This window comes from Nerophis ophidion, linkage group LG09, assembly GCF_033978795.1.
Source record: "Nerophis ophidion isolate RoL-2023_Sa linkage group LG09, RoL_Noph_v1.0, whole genome shotgun sequence".
Lineage (NCBI taxonomy): Eukaryota > Metazoa > Chordata > Actinopteri > Syngnathiformes > Syngnathidae > Nerophis > Nerophis ophidion.
In genome coordinates this window covers 9,639,737-9,656,593 of record NC_084619.1, presented here as the reverse complement: position 1 = coordinate 9,656,593, position 16,857 = coordinate 9,639,737, and the positions used below count along the sequence as shown (strand labels likewise).

Genomic DNA, 16,857 nt, shown 5'->3' with positions numbered 1-16,857 from the left:
TATCATTTAAAGTAGCTTACCATGTCATTTAAAGTAGCCTGCCACTTCATTCAATGTGGTCTGCCACATCATTTAAAGTGGCCCGCCACTTCATTTAATGTAGATTTCCATGTCATTCAACATGGTCTGCCACTTCATTGAAAGTGGCCAGCCACATCATTTAATCCAGTTTACCATGTCATTTAAAGTAGCCTGTCACATCATTCAATGTGGTCTGCCACATCATTTAATGTAGCTTCCCATGTCATTAACGGGGCCTGCCATGTCATTCAACGTGTTCTGCCACTTCATTTAAAGTGGCCTTCCATGTCATTGTATGTGGTCTCCCACATCATTTAATGTTGTCCGTCACCTCAATAACGTGGCTCATCACGTCATTCAATGTGGTCTGCCATATCATTTAAAGTAGCTTACCATGTCATTTAAAGTAGCCTGCCACTTCATTCAATGTGGTCTGCCACATCATTTAAAGTGGCCCGCCACTTCATTTAATGTAGATTTCCATGTCATTCAACATGGTCTGCCACTTCATTGAAAGTGGCCAGCCACATCATTTAATCCAGTTTACCATGTCATTTAAAGTAGCCTGTCACATCATTCAATGTGGTCTGCCACATCATTTAATGTAGCTTCCCATGTCATTAACGGGGCCTGCCATGTCATTCAACGTGTTCTGCCACTTCATTTAAAGTGGCCTTCCATGTCATTGTATGTGGTCTCCCACATCATTTAATGTTGTCCGTCACCTCAATAATGTGGCTCGTCACGTCATTCAATGTGGTCTGCCGCTTCATTTATTGTGGCCTGCCATGTCATTGTATGTGGTTTCCCACATAATTTAATGTTGTCCGTCACCTCAATAATGTGGCTCGTCACGTCATTCAATGTGGTCTGCCACCTCATTTAATGTGGCCCGCCACGTCATTTATTCTAGTTTACCATATCATTTGAAGTAGCCTGTCACATCATTCAATGGGGTCTGCCACATCATTTAAATTGGCCTGCCACATCATTTAATATAGCTTACCATGTCATTTAAAGTAGCCTGCCACGTCATACAATGTGGTCTGCCACATCATTCAATGGGGTCTGCCACATCATTTAAATTGGCCTGCCACATCATTTAATATAGCTTACCATGTCATTTAAAGTAGCCTGCCTTATCATACAATGTGGTCTGCCACATCATTCAATGTTGTCTGCCACATCATTTCAAGTGGCCTGCCAATGTCATTCAATGTGGTCTGCCACATCATTCAATGTTGTCTGCCACATCATTTCAAGTGGCCTGCCAATGTCATTCAATGTGGTCTACCACATCATTTAATGTTATCCGTCACATCATTTGAAGTGGCCCTCTTAGGGCAGTCATAATTGCGAAGTGGCCCTCAATAAAAACGAGTTTGAGACCCCTGTTCTAAACTTAACATGTGCGTCTCTAGCCTGGTCAGATTGGTTGTGCGTGTCAGCCTGACAATGAAGGCCACTTTGGATTTGCCGAAATGTTCCTCAGGTATCCTCAGACAGGTTTTCCCGCCTGAGGACAGTTGACGTCAGCACACAAGTGACAAAACTCCAAAGTAGGCCAAAGTTAAGAAAAAACCAAAGTCACTCTGACGGGGTGATTAGGATGCTCCTTCAGTGCAAGTTTATAGCCCCTATGAATTTTTGACAATCAGTCCAATTAAAGTCACATTATGTAAAGCCTCCCTGGGGACAACTCGGCGGTGCTGCAGGGTAAAAAAAAAAAAGAAGAAAAAATTAAAAAATGACAACCTAATTAAAACAAACAAACATTAATTGGTCTTAATTTACCCGTCACCTTCCAAGTTCTCCCACTTGGGCCTCGGGCCTCTTTGTTTTTCCACGTAAGCAAGAAGTACATTTTGACTTTATTAAATAGTTATTTAAAAAAGAACAGCTCCAGTGTGTGTGTACATGTGTGTATGTATGTATGTATGTACAGTGTGCATCACTGTTGTCTTTAACGAGAGCAATCGTTACGGCGCAAGAGCCCCAAGTGAAACCCAATAGAGGTATCGATCTGCTGCAACTGGATCGTTGTCAGAGAAATTAAATATTAGATACATCATCAGGACCCTGGACTGCGGCTGTGGCAACTCTTCAGACTCACAAAATTAAGTTTTTATAAGTAGTATTGATGCAAACATTGCGGCACACCGAGGAAGTTGAAACTGTTTGTATTAGGTTGGTGACATAGTTTGTATCTAATGGATTTTCCTTTTACAAACGTTGTCGTACACAACCATTACTTTCTCGTCACAAGCAGACATACATTTCTAGGATGTAGTTAAAAGCTTTACCCTAGTTACCAATACTACACGTACCGTATTTTCCGGACCGTAGGGCGCACCGGATTATAAGGCGCACGGCCGATGAATGGTCTATTTTTGATCTTTTTTTCATATATAAAGCGCATAAAGGAGTCATATTATTATTTTTTTCCTAAATGTAAAACACTTCCTTGTGCTGTTTGCTGGGCATGGTGGTGATGGTTCATTCTTCCAAGATGCAGTTCGGGCTCGGACACAGCGTAGAGGTAAGAAATAATGATTCATTCAACTAAAGAACTGGCTACAAACAGAAAACCTGCACTAGGCATGAAAAGGCAAAACAAAGAGCTAGCATGTGAGCTAGAAAACACAAAGCATAGCGTGGAAGCTGGTAAAATACAAAAACAGGTTTACCAGAAACGGGGATCACCGTTGTCACTTGTTGCGTGGAACAAAACTAGGATGCGAGAATGAGTCACAGAAAGGGCAGGCTTAAATAAGGATGGTAATCAACAAACAAGTACCTAGGAGTCTTGTTCACGAGTGGGGGAAGAGTGGATCGTGAGATCGACAGGCGGATCGGTGCGGCGTCTTCAGTAATGCGGACGTTGTACCGATCCGTTGTGGTGAAGAAGGAGCTGAGCCGGAAGGCAAAGCTCTCAATTTACCGGTCGATCTACGTTCCCATCCTCACCTATGGTCATGAGCTTTGGGTCATGACCGAAAGGATAAGATCACGGGTACAAGCGGCCGAAATGAGTTTCCTCCGCCGTGTGGCGGGGCTCTCCCTTAGAGATAGGGTGAGAAGTTCTGCCATCCGGGAGGAACTCAAAGTAAAGCCGCTGCTCCTTCACATCGAGAGGAGCCAGATGAGGTGGTTCGGGCATCTGGTCAGGATGCCACCCGAACGCCTCCCTAGGGAGGTGTTTAGGGCACGTCCAACCGGTAGGAGGCCACGGGGAAGACCCAGGACACGTTGGGAAGACTATGTATCCCGGCTGGCCTGGGAACGCCTCGGGATCCCCCGGGAAGGGCTAGACGAAGTGGCTGGGGAGAGGGAAGTCTGGGTTTCCCTGCTTAGGCTGTTGCCCCCGCGACCCGACCTCGGATAAGCGGAAGAAGATGGATGGCTGGATGGATGGATGGATCAACAAACAGGTGAGAGTCCGGACACAAGGAGCAGGTGAAACAAATAAGCAACCATGGTAACAAGATAAATCAAGAAGTGCGAAACTAGGAACCAGAAGAGTCCAAAACCAACTCAAAAGGACTCAAAAACCGAAATCAAAGTGTGATCCGGGAAGCGGATCACAACAACATCAGTGTTTTCCAAACACTGTGCCGTGAGATATTGTCTGGTGTGCCGTGGGAAATAATGCAACTTCACCTAATTAGTCCCAAATTTTTTTTTTGCAAATCAATCATTATAATTTGCTAATAATGTGCCGTTGCTTAGTGTCTGTGCTGTGTGGAACTCGGCAAAGTAACCACGTGATACTCCAAGTCAGTCGGTGGCAGCAGGTGGTTAATTGCTTTCGGAATGTGTCGGGTGAAACGAGGATGGTTTGTTGCGATCCCAACATGCAGACCACAGCGAGAAACAGGGTGCAGGTAAAAAAAAAAGGTATGTAATGGTTAAACCAAAAATAAACAAAAGGGAAAGGAAAAGGCAATGGCTATGCCAAACGAAAGTAAAACTGAACTGGCTACAAAGAAAACAGAAACAGAATGCTGGAGGACAGCAAAAACATACGGGGTCCACCAAGTACATCATCAATCATTTCTGTCGTAGCGGTGTAGCGTGCAAGGACGAGAATGGAAGAAGTGTCAAAAGATGGCGCTAACAGTTTTAATGACGTTCAGACTTAACTTAAATCAATAACGGAGCAGTATCTCCTCATCCGGAAACAACACTGGAAATGTGTCCCATGAAAAACCGTCCAACCGGAACATTCTAATAACTAAAGTTCCTTGGGTGAATAATGTAAACTCTCTACACCGGTATGTTTTAGCGCTTTTATGGTGAGTTTACTGCCATGACATGACAATCAACATTGTCCACACAAAGAAGGACGGCAACAAGTTAAATAGTCTTGCTTGCAAACACAAGGCAGGTGTGGGGAATAGCGCTCAAAAGGAAGACATGAAACTGCTACAGGAAAACACCAACAAAACAGGAAGGACCACCAAAATAACAGCGCAAGACGAGAACTAAAGCACTACACACAGGAAAACACCAACAAACTCAAAATAAAGCCGGACGACCTGGTGGAGTTTAATTTTTTTAACGTTTTCTGCGTATTATTTTCATGAAATAAATGTGCCTTACCTCAAAAAAAGGTTGAAAAACACTGGTCTACATAACATGTAATGGTAGTTCTTTGGTCAAAATGATGCATAGATTATGTTTTACAAATAATCTTCAAGCCGCTTTCTGACCGCCTCTTCAGGATTCGCCGTTTTGTGGGCGGTCTTATTTACGTGGCTCACCTTCGGCAGCGTCTTCTCCCCGTCATTTCTGTTGTAGCGGTGTAGCGTGCAAGGACGAGAATGGAAGAAGTGTCAAAAGATGGCGCTAACAGTTTTAATGACGTTCTGACTTAACTTAAATCAATAACGGAGCAGTATCTCCTCATCCGGAAACAACACTGGGAATGTGTCCCGTGAAAAACCGTCCAACCGGAACAATCTCATAACTAAAGTTCCTTGGGTGATAATGTAAACTCACTACACCGGTATGTTTTAGCGCTTTTATGGTGAGTTTACTGACATGACATGACAATCAACATTGTCCACACAAAGAAGGACGGCAACAAGTTAAATAGTCTTGCTTGCAAACACAAAGCAGGTGTGGGGAATAGCGCTCAAAAGAAGACATGAAACTGCTACAGGAAAACACCAACAAAACAGGAAGGACCACCAAAATAACAGCGCAAGACGAGAACTAAAGCACTACACACAGGAAAACACCAACAAACTCAAAGTAAAGCCGGACGACCTGGTGGAGTTTAATTTTTTTAACGTTTTCTGCAGGTGGTGTGCCTCCGTATTATTTTTATGAAATAAATGTGCCTTACCTCAAAAAAAGTTTGAAAAACACTGGTCTACATAACATGTAATGGTAGTTCTTTGGTCAAAATGTTGCATAGATTATGTTTTACAAATAATCTTCAAGCTGCTTTCTGACCGCCTCTTCAGGATTCGCCGTTTTGTGGGCGGTCTTATTTACGTGGCTCACCTTCGGCAGCTTCTTCTCCCCGTCATTTCTGTTGTAGCGGTGTAGCGTGCAAGGACGAGAATGGAAGAAGTGTCAAAAGATGGCGCTAACAGTTTTAATGACGTTCAGACTTAACTTAAATCAATAACGGAGCAGTATCTCCTCATCCGGAAACAACACTGGAAATGTGTCCCGTGAAAAACCGTCCAACCGGAACATTCTAATAACTAAAGTTCCTCTGGTGAATAATGTAAACTCACTATACCGGTATGTTTTAGCGCTTTTATGGTGAGTTTACTGACATGACATGACAATCAACATTGTCCACACAAAGAAGGACGGCAACAAGTTAAATAGTCTTGCTTGCAAACACAAAGCAGGTGTGGGGAATAGCGCTCAAAAGGAAGACATGAAACTGCTACAGGAAAACACCAACAAAAGAGGAAGGACCACCAAAATAACAGCGCAAGACGAGAACTAAAGCACTACACACAGGAAAACACCAACAAACTCAAAATAAAGCCGGACGACCTGGTGGAGTTAAATTTTTTTAACGTTTTCTGCGTATTATTTTCATGAAATAAATGTGCCTTACCTCAAAAAAAGGTTGACAAACACTGGTCTACATAACATGTAATGGTAGTTCTTTGGTCAAAATGATTCATAGATTATGTTTTACAAATAATCTTCAAGCCGCTTTCTGACCGCCTCTTCAGGATTCGCCGTTTTGTGGGCGGTCTTATTTACGTGGCTCACCTTCGGCAGCTTCTTCTCCCTGTCATTTCTGTTGTAGCGGTGTAGCGTGCAAGGACGAGAATGGAAGAAGTATCAAAAGATGGTGCTAACAGTTTTAATGACGTTCAGACTTAACTTAAATCAATAACGGAGCAGTATATCCTCATCCGGAAACAACACTGGAAATGTGTCCCGTGAAAAACCGTCCAACCGGAACATTCTCATAACTAAAGTTCCTTGGGTGAATAATGTAAACTCACTACACCGGTATGTTTTAGCGCTTTTATGGTGAGTTTACTGACATGACATGACAATCAACATTGTCCACACAAAGAAGGACGGCAACAAGTTAAATAGTCTTGCTTGCAAACACAAGGCAGGTGTGGGGAATAGCACTCAAAAGGAAGACATGAAACTGCTACAGGAAAACACCAACAAAACAGGAAGGACCACCAAAATAACAGCGCAAGACGAGAACTAAAGCACTACACACAGGAAAACACCAACAAACTCAAAATAAAGCCGGACGACCTGGTGGAGTTTAATTTTTTTAACGTTTTCTGCAGGTGGTGTGCCTCCGTATTTTTTTTATGAAATAAATGTGCCTTACCTCAAAAAAAGGTTGAAAAACACTGGTCTACGTAACATGTAATGGTAGTTCTTTGGTCAAAATGATGCATAGATTATGTTTTACAAATAATCTTCAAGCCGCTTTCTGACCGCCTCTTCAGGATTCGCCGTTTTGTGGGCGGTCTTATTTACGTGGCTCACCTTCGGCAGCTTCTTCTCCCCGTCATTTCTGTTGTAGCGGTGTAGCGTGCAAGGACGAAAATGGAAGAAGTGTCAAAAGATGGCGCTAACAGTTTTAATGACGTTCAGACTTAACTTAAATCAATAACGGAGCAGTATCTCCTCATCCGGAAACAACACTGGAAATGTGTCCCGTGAAAAACCGTCCAACCGGAACATTCTAATAACTAAAGTTCCTTGGGTATGTTTTAGCGCTTTTATGGTAGGTTTACTGACGGATATAAATAAGAACTTTAAACTACTTTATATTAAAAATGGCAACACGGGAGGACGAATGTCCCATAAAAAGAAGATAGAGAAAAAGAAGAAGCTTATCGACTACGGTGTCCACACGGCACACTCGCCCATTTTTTCAGGATTTATGCAGATCCCAAATACAGATCAGCAAGTACCAGAAAGTAAGAAAAGTTGCTTTTGCATAATATTAATAAACAAAACACCAGATAATATGTCTTACCTTATACACACACACCATAATAATACTCGTATGTTGAAGCACAGTACAATCCATCAAGCGGTGCGGCTTCAAAGCTTACCAAAGTCGTACTAAAACATTTTTATAGATTTTTGAGCGCCGTGGGTAATGTTCTATATTTTCAATGGAACATAAAATGTTGGTGTCGTTTACTTGAGTCATATTGCCATCATAGTACACGTATCTCTTATGTTTGACTGCCATCTCCTGGTCACACTTATCATTACACCATGTATCAAATATAATTGCTTCGGGTTCGGTGAGCAAAACCAGAATCATCCGGTACATTAGGCGCAGCAAACAATTTTTTTTTAAGTGTGCCTTATAGTCCGGAAAATACGGTAGTTGAATCCTGTAAATTCTTGAAAATGTAAATTCCCATTTTACCTTTATACAAGACTTTTGGGTAGTTTACTGCTTTTAAAGTGGAAGTGAAAACATTTTAGGTAATATTTCTGCAAAACACAATATTCTACCTGATGATACTGTAGTTTGAAGCAATGGTTCTCAATTAGTTCCCTCTATGTCGCCTCAAGGGAAATTATTGTTTTCATAACCCCCCCTGACGTTAATATATATATATTTTTTTTCTGTGTATGTGAGGATAGTTCTTTACTAACACTTTGAGGCCATTTATACCATTGCATCTCGCGCCCCCTTTCTCTCGACACCTCTATTGGAGGTACTTGCTCACAGTTAAATTTTTCTAGCACACATATTTTTTTTCACGACCCCCTATAGTGAATTACTGATTCCCAGAGCCCAAAAAAAGTCTGCGGGCTATAGAGCGTTTTCTATTCAATCTCCAGTATTATGGAATGCCCTCCCTCTAAAAGTCAGAGATGTTACCTCAGTTGAAGCATTTGAGTCCCATCTTAAAACTCACATCTGAAAGAGTTTCATTTTGAAAAATTAATTAATTGTATAATTTTTCTTTTAACGATAAATGAAAACTGTCTATTGGCCCCTGTGTCGCACAACTAGAGTTCTTGACGTAAAAGGCAAGGCTACTGTGCTTAAATCCTGCCTGTAGTCAAGTTGGGAAGGTTTATAATTTTATGGCTAATATGATAATTATGTTAGTTGCGCCCCCCGTGACCCCGAAAGGGAATAAGCGGTAGAAAATTGGATGGATGGATGCACAAAAAAACTTAATTATTAAAATATGTTTTTAATGCATTCAGTTTAGTACAAAACATTCATCAAATGAAATTCAAATTTGCTCCATCTGCCGTAAATGAGATACTGTCATTTTTTTTGCGCTTTGAACCCTGAGGCTTATAAAGCGGTGCGGCTAATTTGTGGATTTTTCTTGAATGAGCCATGCAAACAAAACAAGAGAATGACATAAAATACAAAAGAAATATATAGATACATTATTTTTACACCTACATTGAAAACATTACATGTGACTAATCTTTTGTAGATGTCAAGATTGGCTCAAAAGGGAGTGGGAAGAAGTAAACTTATTAGGTCCCACCCCTATACATATACAATATATATATACAATAATATATATAATATAATTCAGTTCAGTGGTTGCTGCTATATATTGTCTATATATAATACATTTAAATTCACACACACTTACATATATACATATGTACACACACATATACACACACACATATATATACAATTTATACAAGAACAAGAAAGTTTGATCACATTACGCCTGTACTGGCTCACCTGCACTGGCTTCCTGTGCACTTAAGATTTGACTTTAAGGTTTTACTACTTACGTATAAAATACTACACGGTCTAGCTCCAACCTATCTTGCCGATTGTATTGTACCATATGTCCCGGCAAGAAATCTGCGTTCAAAGGACTCCGGCTTATTAGTGATTCCCAAAGCCCAAAAAAAGTCTGCGGGCTATAGAGCGTTTTCCGTTCGGGCTCCAGTACTCTGGAATACCCTCCCGGTAACAGTTCGAGATGCCACCTCAGTAGAAGCATTTAAGTCTCACCTTAAAACTCATTTGTATTCTCTAGCCTTCAAATAGACTCCCTTTTTAGACCAGTTGATCTGCCGTTTCTTTTCTTTTTCTTCTATGTCCCACTCTCCCTTGTGGAGGGGGTCCGGTCCGATCCGGTGGCCATGTACTGCTTGCCTGTGTATCGGCTGGGGACATCTCTGCGCTGCTGATCCGCCTCCGCTTGGGATGGTTTCCTGCTGGCTCCGCTGTGAACGGGACTCTCGCTGCTGTGTTGGATCCGCTTTGGACTGGACTCTCGCGACTGTGTTGGATCCATTGTGGATTGAACTTTCACAGTATCATGTTAGACCCGCTCGACATCCATTGCTTTCATCCTCCCTAAGGTTCTCATAGTCATCATTGTCACCGACGTCCCACTGGGTCATTATTGTCACCGATGTCCCACTGGGTATGCGTTTTCCTTGCCCTTATGTGGGCCTACCGAGGATGTTGTGGTGGTCTGTGCAGCCCTTTGAGACACTAGTGATTTAGGGCTATATAAGTAAACATTGATTGATTGATATATATATATATACATATATATATATATATACATATACATATATGTATATATATATATATATATATACATATATACACACACACACAATCACATACATACACACATGCATATACCCAAAATACACACACACACCTATATAAATACAATATATATAATAGTATATATAATATACACTTTTGTCTAAACATTATTAACAGTTTATGGTGCCTATGGGAACAAGCTTTCATTTTGACTGTGATGGTTAATAGTGGATCTGTGACTGTGGAGCTATTGCCCCTGATCAACAGGACCTGAGGACCACTCTTGCTATGTCTCCTATGCTGTGCTAACAGCTGTCAGGATAATTGTCTCTATTTTTTCACAAAACTTTGCGTTGCCATGAGTTCCCGTCGAGAGGACAAACGCTGTCTTTGAGCTTACCAATCAAAAGGCTTGTAAAACTCCACCGTGTAGGATGGGAAGCGACATGAAGGTGTCGGTTTCTTTGATGTATTGTAATCCGCAGGAAAATTTTGTCTTGACCCGAAATCTTCAAAGCGGAGAGGAAGCAGGACCTGACTCCTCCCCCCCCCAGGCACCTTTTCTTTGAACTGTTTTGTGACCAAATGCAGTGGCTGTTTATGACCCCCTTCCTTTAGAAACAGCTGTTGCCATGTAATCAGGGAAAGTCCAAATAAAAGAGGAGGCGTATAATCTTTCGTCAGAGCGTGGTGGGAGACTGTATAAGATTACAGCCCAGACGTTTCTCCTCAATTGAGCTAAATTGAATTATGTCTCTGTTTAATTCCTTGCTTCTTTGTCTGTTTAAGAGACAAACATGACAACAGCCATAATGCAAATAGTTTACATAAAACACAAGCAAGGAGACTTAAAAAGGTGTTATTGTTTGTGCTATGGAGCCATTTTTTGGAGGAGTCCGCTGACTGGGATGAACGTACAAGTAATGTTCCAACTTCTAGCCGTACATACCGTTTCTACTCGTATGTTCAGTTCAAAACTTGGGAGACAGACATTTTTGCAGCAAACTCCTAAAACCATAAGAGTGTTCCTGTTTTATAGAGGAACTTGGACCCGTGTAAACACATTGGCAGATTTCTACGCATTCGTTTTAGTACAAAACATGCATCGAATTGCGCCATCTGCTGTAAATGAGACAGAACTTTCCCACCAAACCAGCTCCTCCGGACACACCTGATTGAAAGGGTTTTTTGTGCTCTATGCAATTCAGTTGATGTTTGATGTAATTTTTTTAAATAACGTAATTTCCAGACTATAAGCCATTACTTTTTTCCTACGCTTTGAGCCCCTGAGGCTTATAAAACGGTGCAGCTAATTAATAGATTTTTCTTCGTTAACAGCCATAATGCAAATAGTTTTTCATCAAACACAAGCAAAGGAGACTGAAATGGTGTGTTATTGTTTGTGGTATGTCGACATCTTTTGGACGAGTCCGCTGACTGAGATGAACGTACAAGTGCTGTTCCATCTTCTAGCCGTACATAGCCTTTCTACTCCTATGGAGTGTTCATTCAACACTCCAAGCAACGTTTGTAAGTTTTACAATATAACCAAACCTATTCATACTTACTAAACCTTCTCAGGTGGGATGTCTGTGGACTGTTTTCATGCCTATTTGCACTTGCAATCGTAATGTAATCAAGCTAGCGTAGTTAGCATTAGCTAATATGCTAACACTCTTAGGAGTGTCCGTGTTAGTATTATTAACCCATGAAGCAGCAAAACACCACTCCTATTTGCACTGTTGCTCCAGTAATCTAACACATCTTTAACAGCTTTTGAAGAAAAAAAAAAGCCACGAAAATTTTACAGCTTTTTGCAAAACATTATTTTTGTATTTTTTCAGTTCCACAAATTCCTCTGTAACTTTACCAAAACGTCACCGTGGAGTTATTGAGTCTGTGTAGCTGATTGGAGAGCTAGCTTTTGCAGCTAGTGGGTCCATGACAATAACTTTTGTTTGTTTGATCAACCGTTTTACTGCCTTGTCTTGTTACCATTAAAAAACATTTCTGTATAAATAACTAATTTCACAACTTAAATTTCTGCGGCTTATAGTCTAGTATATATATATATATATATATATATATATATATATATATATATATATATATATATATATATATATATATATATATATATATATATATATATACATATATATATATATTCTCGCCAAGGAGCAGCGAGAATACCAAGAAGCGCATATGCCAAATCTTCAAAGAAAACGGCCTACGGATTACGATTGAAGCCAACAAGCAAACCGTCAACTTCCTCGACGTCACTTTCAACCTGAGAAATAACAGCTACCAACCATTCACGAAACCCAACACAACACTCCAATACGTGCACCGTGACAGCAACCACCCACCCACCACCACGAAAAGAATACCTACCGGAATTAATAAAAGGCTATCGATGCTGTCATCTAGCAAAGCTGAATTCGACCAAGCAACCCCCCCGCACCAGAAAGCACTTGATGAAAGCGGATACAACTTCACCCTCACCTATGAACCCACTCCAGGAAACCAACCAAAAAAGAGCATAAAACGAAACAACATCATCTGGTACAACCCGCCATTCAGCAAAAACGTCTCAACCAACATCGGCCACAAGTTCCTCACTCTGATCGACAAAAAATTCCACAAAGGCAACACCCTAAGAAAAATATTCAACAAGAACAACATTAAATTGTATGAATAACATACAACAAATCATTTCAAACCACAACAAAGCAATTGCAAAAGGACTGCCCACCCCCAGACTAAACGACTCTGAAACCAATAAGGAATGTAACTGTCGCAAGAAACCTGATTGCCCTCTCAACGGAGGGTGCTTACAAACATCAGTCGTTTACCAAGCAAAGGTAACACGCAAGGACATTAACACATCCGACACGTACGTAGGATTAACCGAAGGAGCGTTCAAAACAAGATGGAATAATCACGAGGCCTCCTTTAAAAACCAGACTTTGCGGAATTCTACAGAACTCAGCAAGCACATTTGGAACCTCAAAGACAATAATGTTGAATATTCAATAACATGGCAAATTCTTGCATCCAGCACACCTTACAACAGTGGTAATAAAAGATGCAACCTATGCTTAAAAGAGAAACTGTTTATCATATATCATCCAGATCTATCATCCCTCAACAAGCGCAGTGAAATCATTTCAACATGCCGCCACAGACGGAAACACCTCCTAGGTAACACATGAGCCAATCACCACGCCCCTACGCCTGCCTGTACCCACCCACTCTGTGCCCTATATAAACCATTGTATGTGAATGCTTCCATTAAAATCTCCTGATGATTGAGGGAACCCCTCATGAAACAGTTCTGTAGAGATGAAGTAGTCTTGTGATTTTTTTCCACACCTACATATTGCGCTCTACCACGGTATCGTGCACTATTCTCTGGATAATCCAATCAAGTTATATATATATAATATATATACATATATATATATATGTATGTATGTGTATGTATGTATGTATGTATATGTATGTATGTATGTATATATATATATATATATATATATATATATATATATATATATATATATATATATATATATATATATATATATATATAGATGGTGCGCTCTATAGTCCGGAAAATATTGTAACAAGATCCCATCGTTATGCAAATGTGTGATACCTGCGTTGGTTGGCTGCATGTTCAGGGCTGTGGGGATGCTTGGCTCCTCGCCCAACACCAGGCGGACTCTCTTGGCGTGGGTTTTGCCCTGGTAGTGGGACTGGGCCACGATGGCTGAGGTGAAGAACATGTTACACAAAGTGCAGCACTTGTTCTTATCCACCTCTGTCTCCGCACAGTCCTGGAAAACACAGGTGGGGGACACAAGGAAGGCAAATGTGGTGAAAAGTTCATTTCAGGTCAGGACGTGAGACACATACTCACACACACACGCAGACAAACACACACACACTTGTATTTGTTACCTTTTTGAGACCTCGGAAAAATGCCTACCTCTTTAGGACCACCCTTTCTAGATATATACATATTTGTATTTACAACATTAATAATATGTACGTACAATGCACGTATAAAAAAGCTTGTTGTGTAAAATGAGTTGGAATTTCACAACAAAAAGGTCACAATTTCACAAGAAAAACTCATAATTTTGGCAGTATTATAATAAAAGTCGTCATTTTACTCAACCCGAGTCAAAATTTTACAAGAAAAACTGAACATTTCAGCAATATTATGATAGTAGTTGGAATTTTACTCAATAACAGTTGTAATTTATCAAGAAAAGCTTCAAATGTTGGCAGTTTTATGAAAAGATTCTTAATTTTACTCGATAAAAGTTACAATTTTGTAAAAAAAAAACGTACAAATTTGGGCAATATTATACTCATAATCGGAATTTTACTTATGACAAAAGTTATCGTTTCATTCAAAAAATGCCACTGTTTTACAAGAACAGCAAAACAATACTGTGATAAAAGTCAAAATTTTATACGACAAAAGTTGCCATTTTGCATTAACGAGTAATCATTTCATGAGGAAATGTTGCAATACTACAGAAACAGAAAGAATATGAGAAATTGTTACCGATTTTATAAGAAAAAAGTTGACACATTATGAGAAAAAGACTCCTTTTAGTTCATTTTTTAAAAATATATTTTTTGTTTGTAATTGTTTTTTAATCCTCATTATTTACTTGACGTCATTACAGTATGTCTCCATATACATATTTATTACATTTTTCAGATTAATTCTGGCCAAAGGGGATGCATTTCAATTTCTTACACACACTTGTTATTACATATGTTGGCCAGAGGGGGAGTAATTAATTTTTTCACAGTCACTTGTTATTTCATATGTTGATTAGAGGGGGAGCACTTTTAAAAATGACACAGTCAATTTGAAAAAAATCCCTCCTTTTTAGGACCACCCTAATTTTCATAGATTTCACCACCAGGTGGTGCAAATGAGACTTTATTTTTTGTTTTTTTTGTAATGTTCTTAAGGCCGATGACAAACTTGTCACTTTGGGCAATTCAGCTGTAGAAGCTAACTGTTAATGGCCACTATAGTCTTAGTACCGTAGTGCAGTGGTCCCCAACCACCGGGCCGCAGAATACTTTTTTATTTATTTTTATTTAAAAAAAATATATATATATATATATATATTTTTTTTTTTAATTAAATCAACACAAAAAACACAATATACACTTACAATTAGTGCACCAACCACAAAAACCTCCCTTTTTCATGACAAAAACGTCCCTTTTTCATGACAAAGAAAAAAAAAGAAAAAAAAAAAAAAAGGATTCACTCCCCCGGGCCGCGGGAAAAATTATTAAGCGTTGACCGGTCCGCGGATACAAAAATATTGGGGACCACTGCCGTAGTGTATTTGTTCATCCTATGCGGTCACATATGGGACGCGGGTTGTCTTACGTCAGCCCCGGAAGTCGTAAAATCCGCTGTTCACCTGGCGGGTTTTTTTCGGGGATGAATAAGAAAGTCCTCCTTTAGCTGCCGTCTTGTTTTATCATGTATGCACATTAAATCAACAAAAAAAATCCTGACTTTGGAGCAATGTTCACGGATTTTAGTATTTTGTTCGCTATTACATGCCATGGTTTTCCGTATTGGGACCATGATTTCGGTCCTGACTTGTTCACAGGTCCTCATATGGAAGGTACTTTTCCTTGTTGATGTCTCAAGAAAGGCAAAAATACAAAAACACACACACACAGACACACACACACACACGGACTGATGATCAGTCTCCGGGATGATATTTGGCTTTTCATCACTGTTGGATCATTGCAAATGATGAAGACGAGGAGGATGAGGAATATCTCCCCCACAAGAACAGACGGCACACAAACAAAAAGACCAACTGCCTGGCGAACAAAAAGTACACTCGCGCATGCACAACGCACAAACAAGCCAAGCATTATTTCTCCCGAGCTGTTCCCGCTCTTTGTTCTCGCCCATCTGGCGTATAGGCTGGAACAGGATGAGGAAAATCCAAGAATATTCCATAAACCCGGGGAGGCGTACACAACACACTTCATCTTAGGTAGAGAGACGGTCATTAAAAATAGCTTAATTTGCCTCCTTTCAGAAAAAAAAAACTGCACTCACTGGCTCACAGAATGAGGTTCATGTTCACGTACTCTGCTGAGAAACAAGACAATATTGTTGTGGTTGTAGTTGGCAGTGGTGGATAACTGCCATTGATCCCCCTCCGAGTCCAGTGGTACCCTGACTTAAGAGTGTTTTAAAGGCCTACTGAGACCCACTACTACCGACCACGCAGTCTGATAGTTTATATATCAATGATGAAATATTAACATTGCAACACATGCCAATAGTTTAAATTTCACGGCGAAATATCCTGCTGAAACGTCTCGGAAATTTTGTTCCAGCATTGTTCCCAGCTATTAAGTCGTCTGTTTTCATCGCAAAATTCCACAGTACTCTGGACGTCTGTTTTGCTGAATATTTTGCAATTTGTTCAATGAACAATGGAGACATCCAAGAAGAAAGCTGTAGGTGGGAAGCGGTGTATTGCGGCCGGCTTTAGCGACACAAACACAGCCGGTGTTTCATTTTTTGCGTTCCCGAAAGATGACAGTCAAGCTTTACTATGGAACGGAGCGGTCAAGCGAACACGGTTGGATTGGACCACACACACAAAGTACAGTGTATTATGCAGCGATCATTTGGAAAGATCGTGTTTCGAAGAGGGTCCCTTGTGAAGGGCAGAGATAGGCATCACCACCCCCTGTCGACTGGTGCTGAAGAAAGGTGCGGGGCCGAC

At 40.4% G+C, this 16,857-nt stretch overlaps 1 protein-coding gene across 2 annotated transcripts in view; it reads right to left on the bottom strand.

The window, feature by feature from the left end:
- The window catches only part of zgc:171482 (zinc finger protein), a 323,915-nt gene that overhangs the window by 110,297 nt on the left and 196,761 nt on the right, over positions 1–16,857 (bottom strand). For both annotated transcript variants that reach the window (XM_061910222.1, XM_061910221.1), the window contains exon 4: positions 13,710–13,890. In XM_061910222.1, coding sequence (XP_061766206.1) covers positions 13,710–13,890 — 181 coding nt within the window. The remainder of the gene's footprint in view (positions 1–13,709; positions 13,891–16,857) is intronic.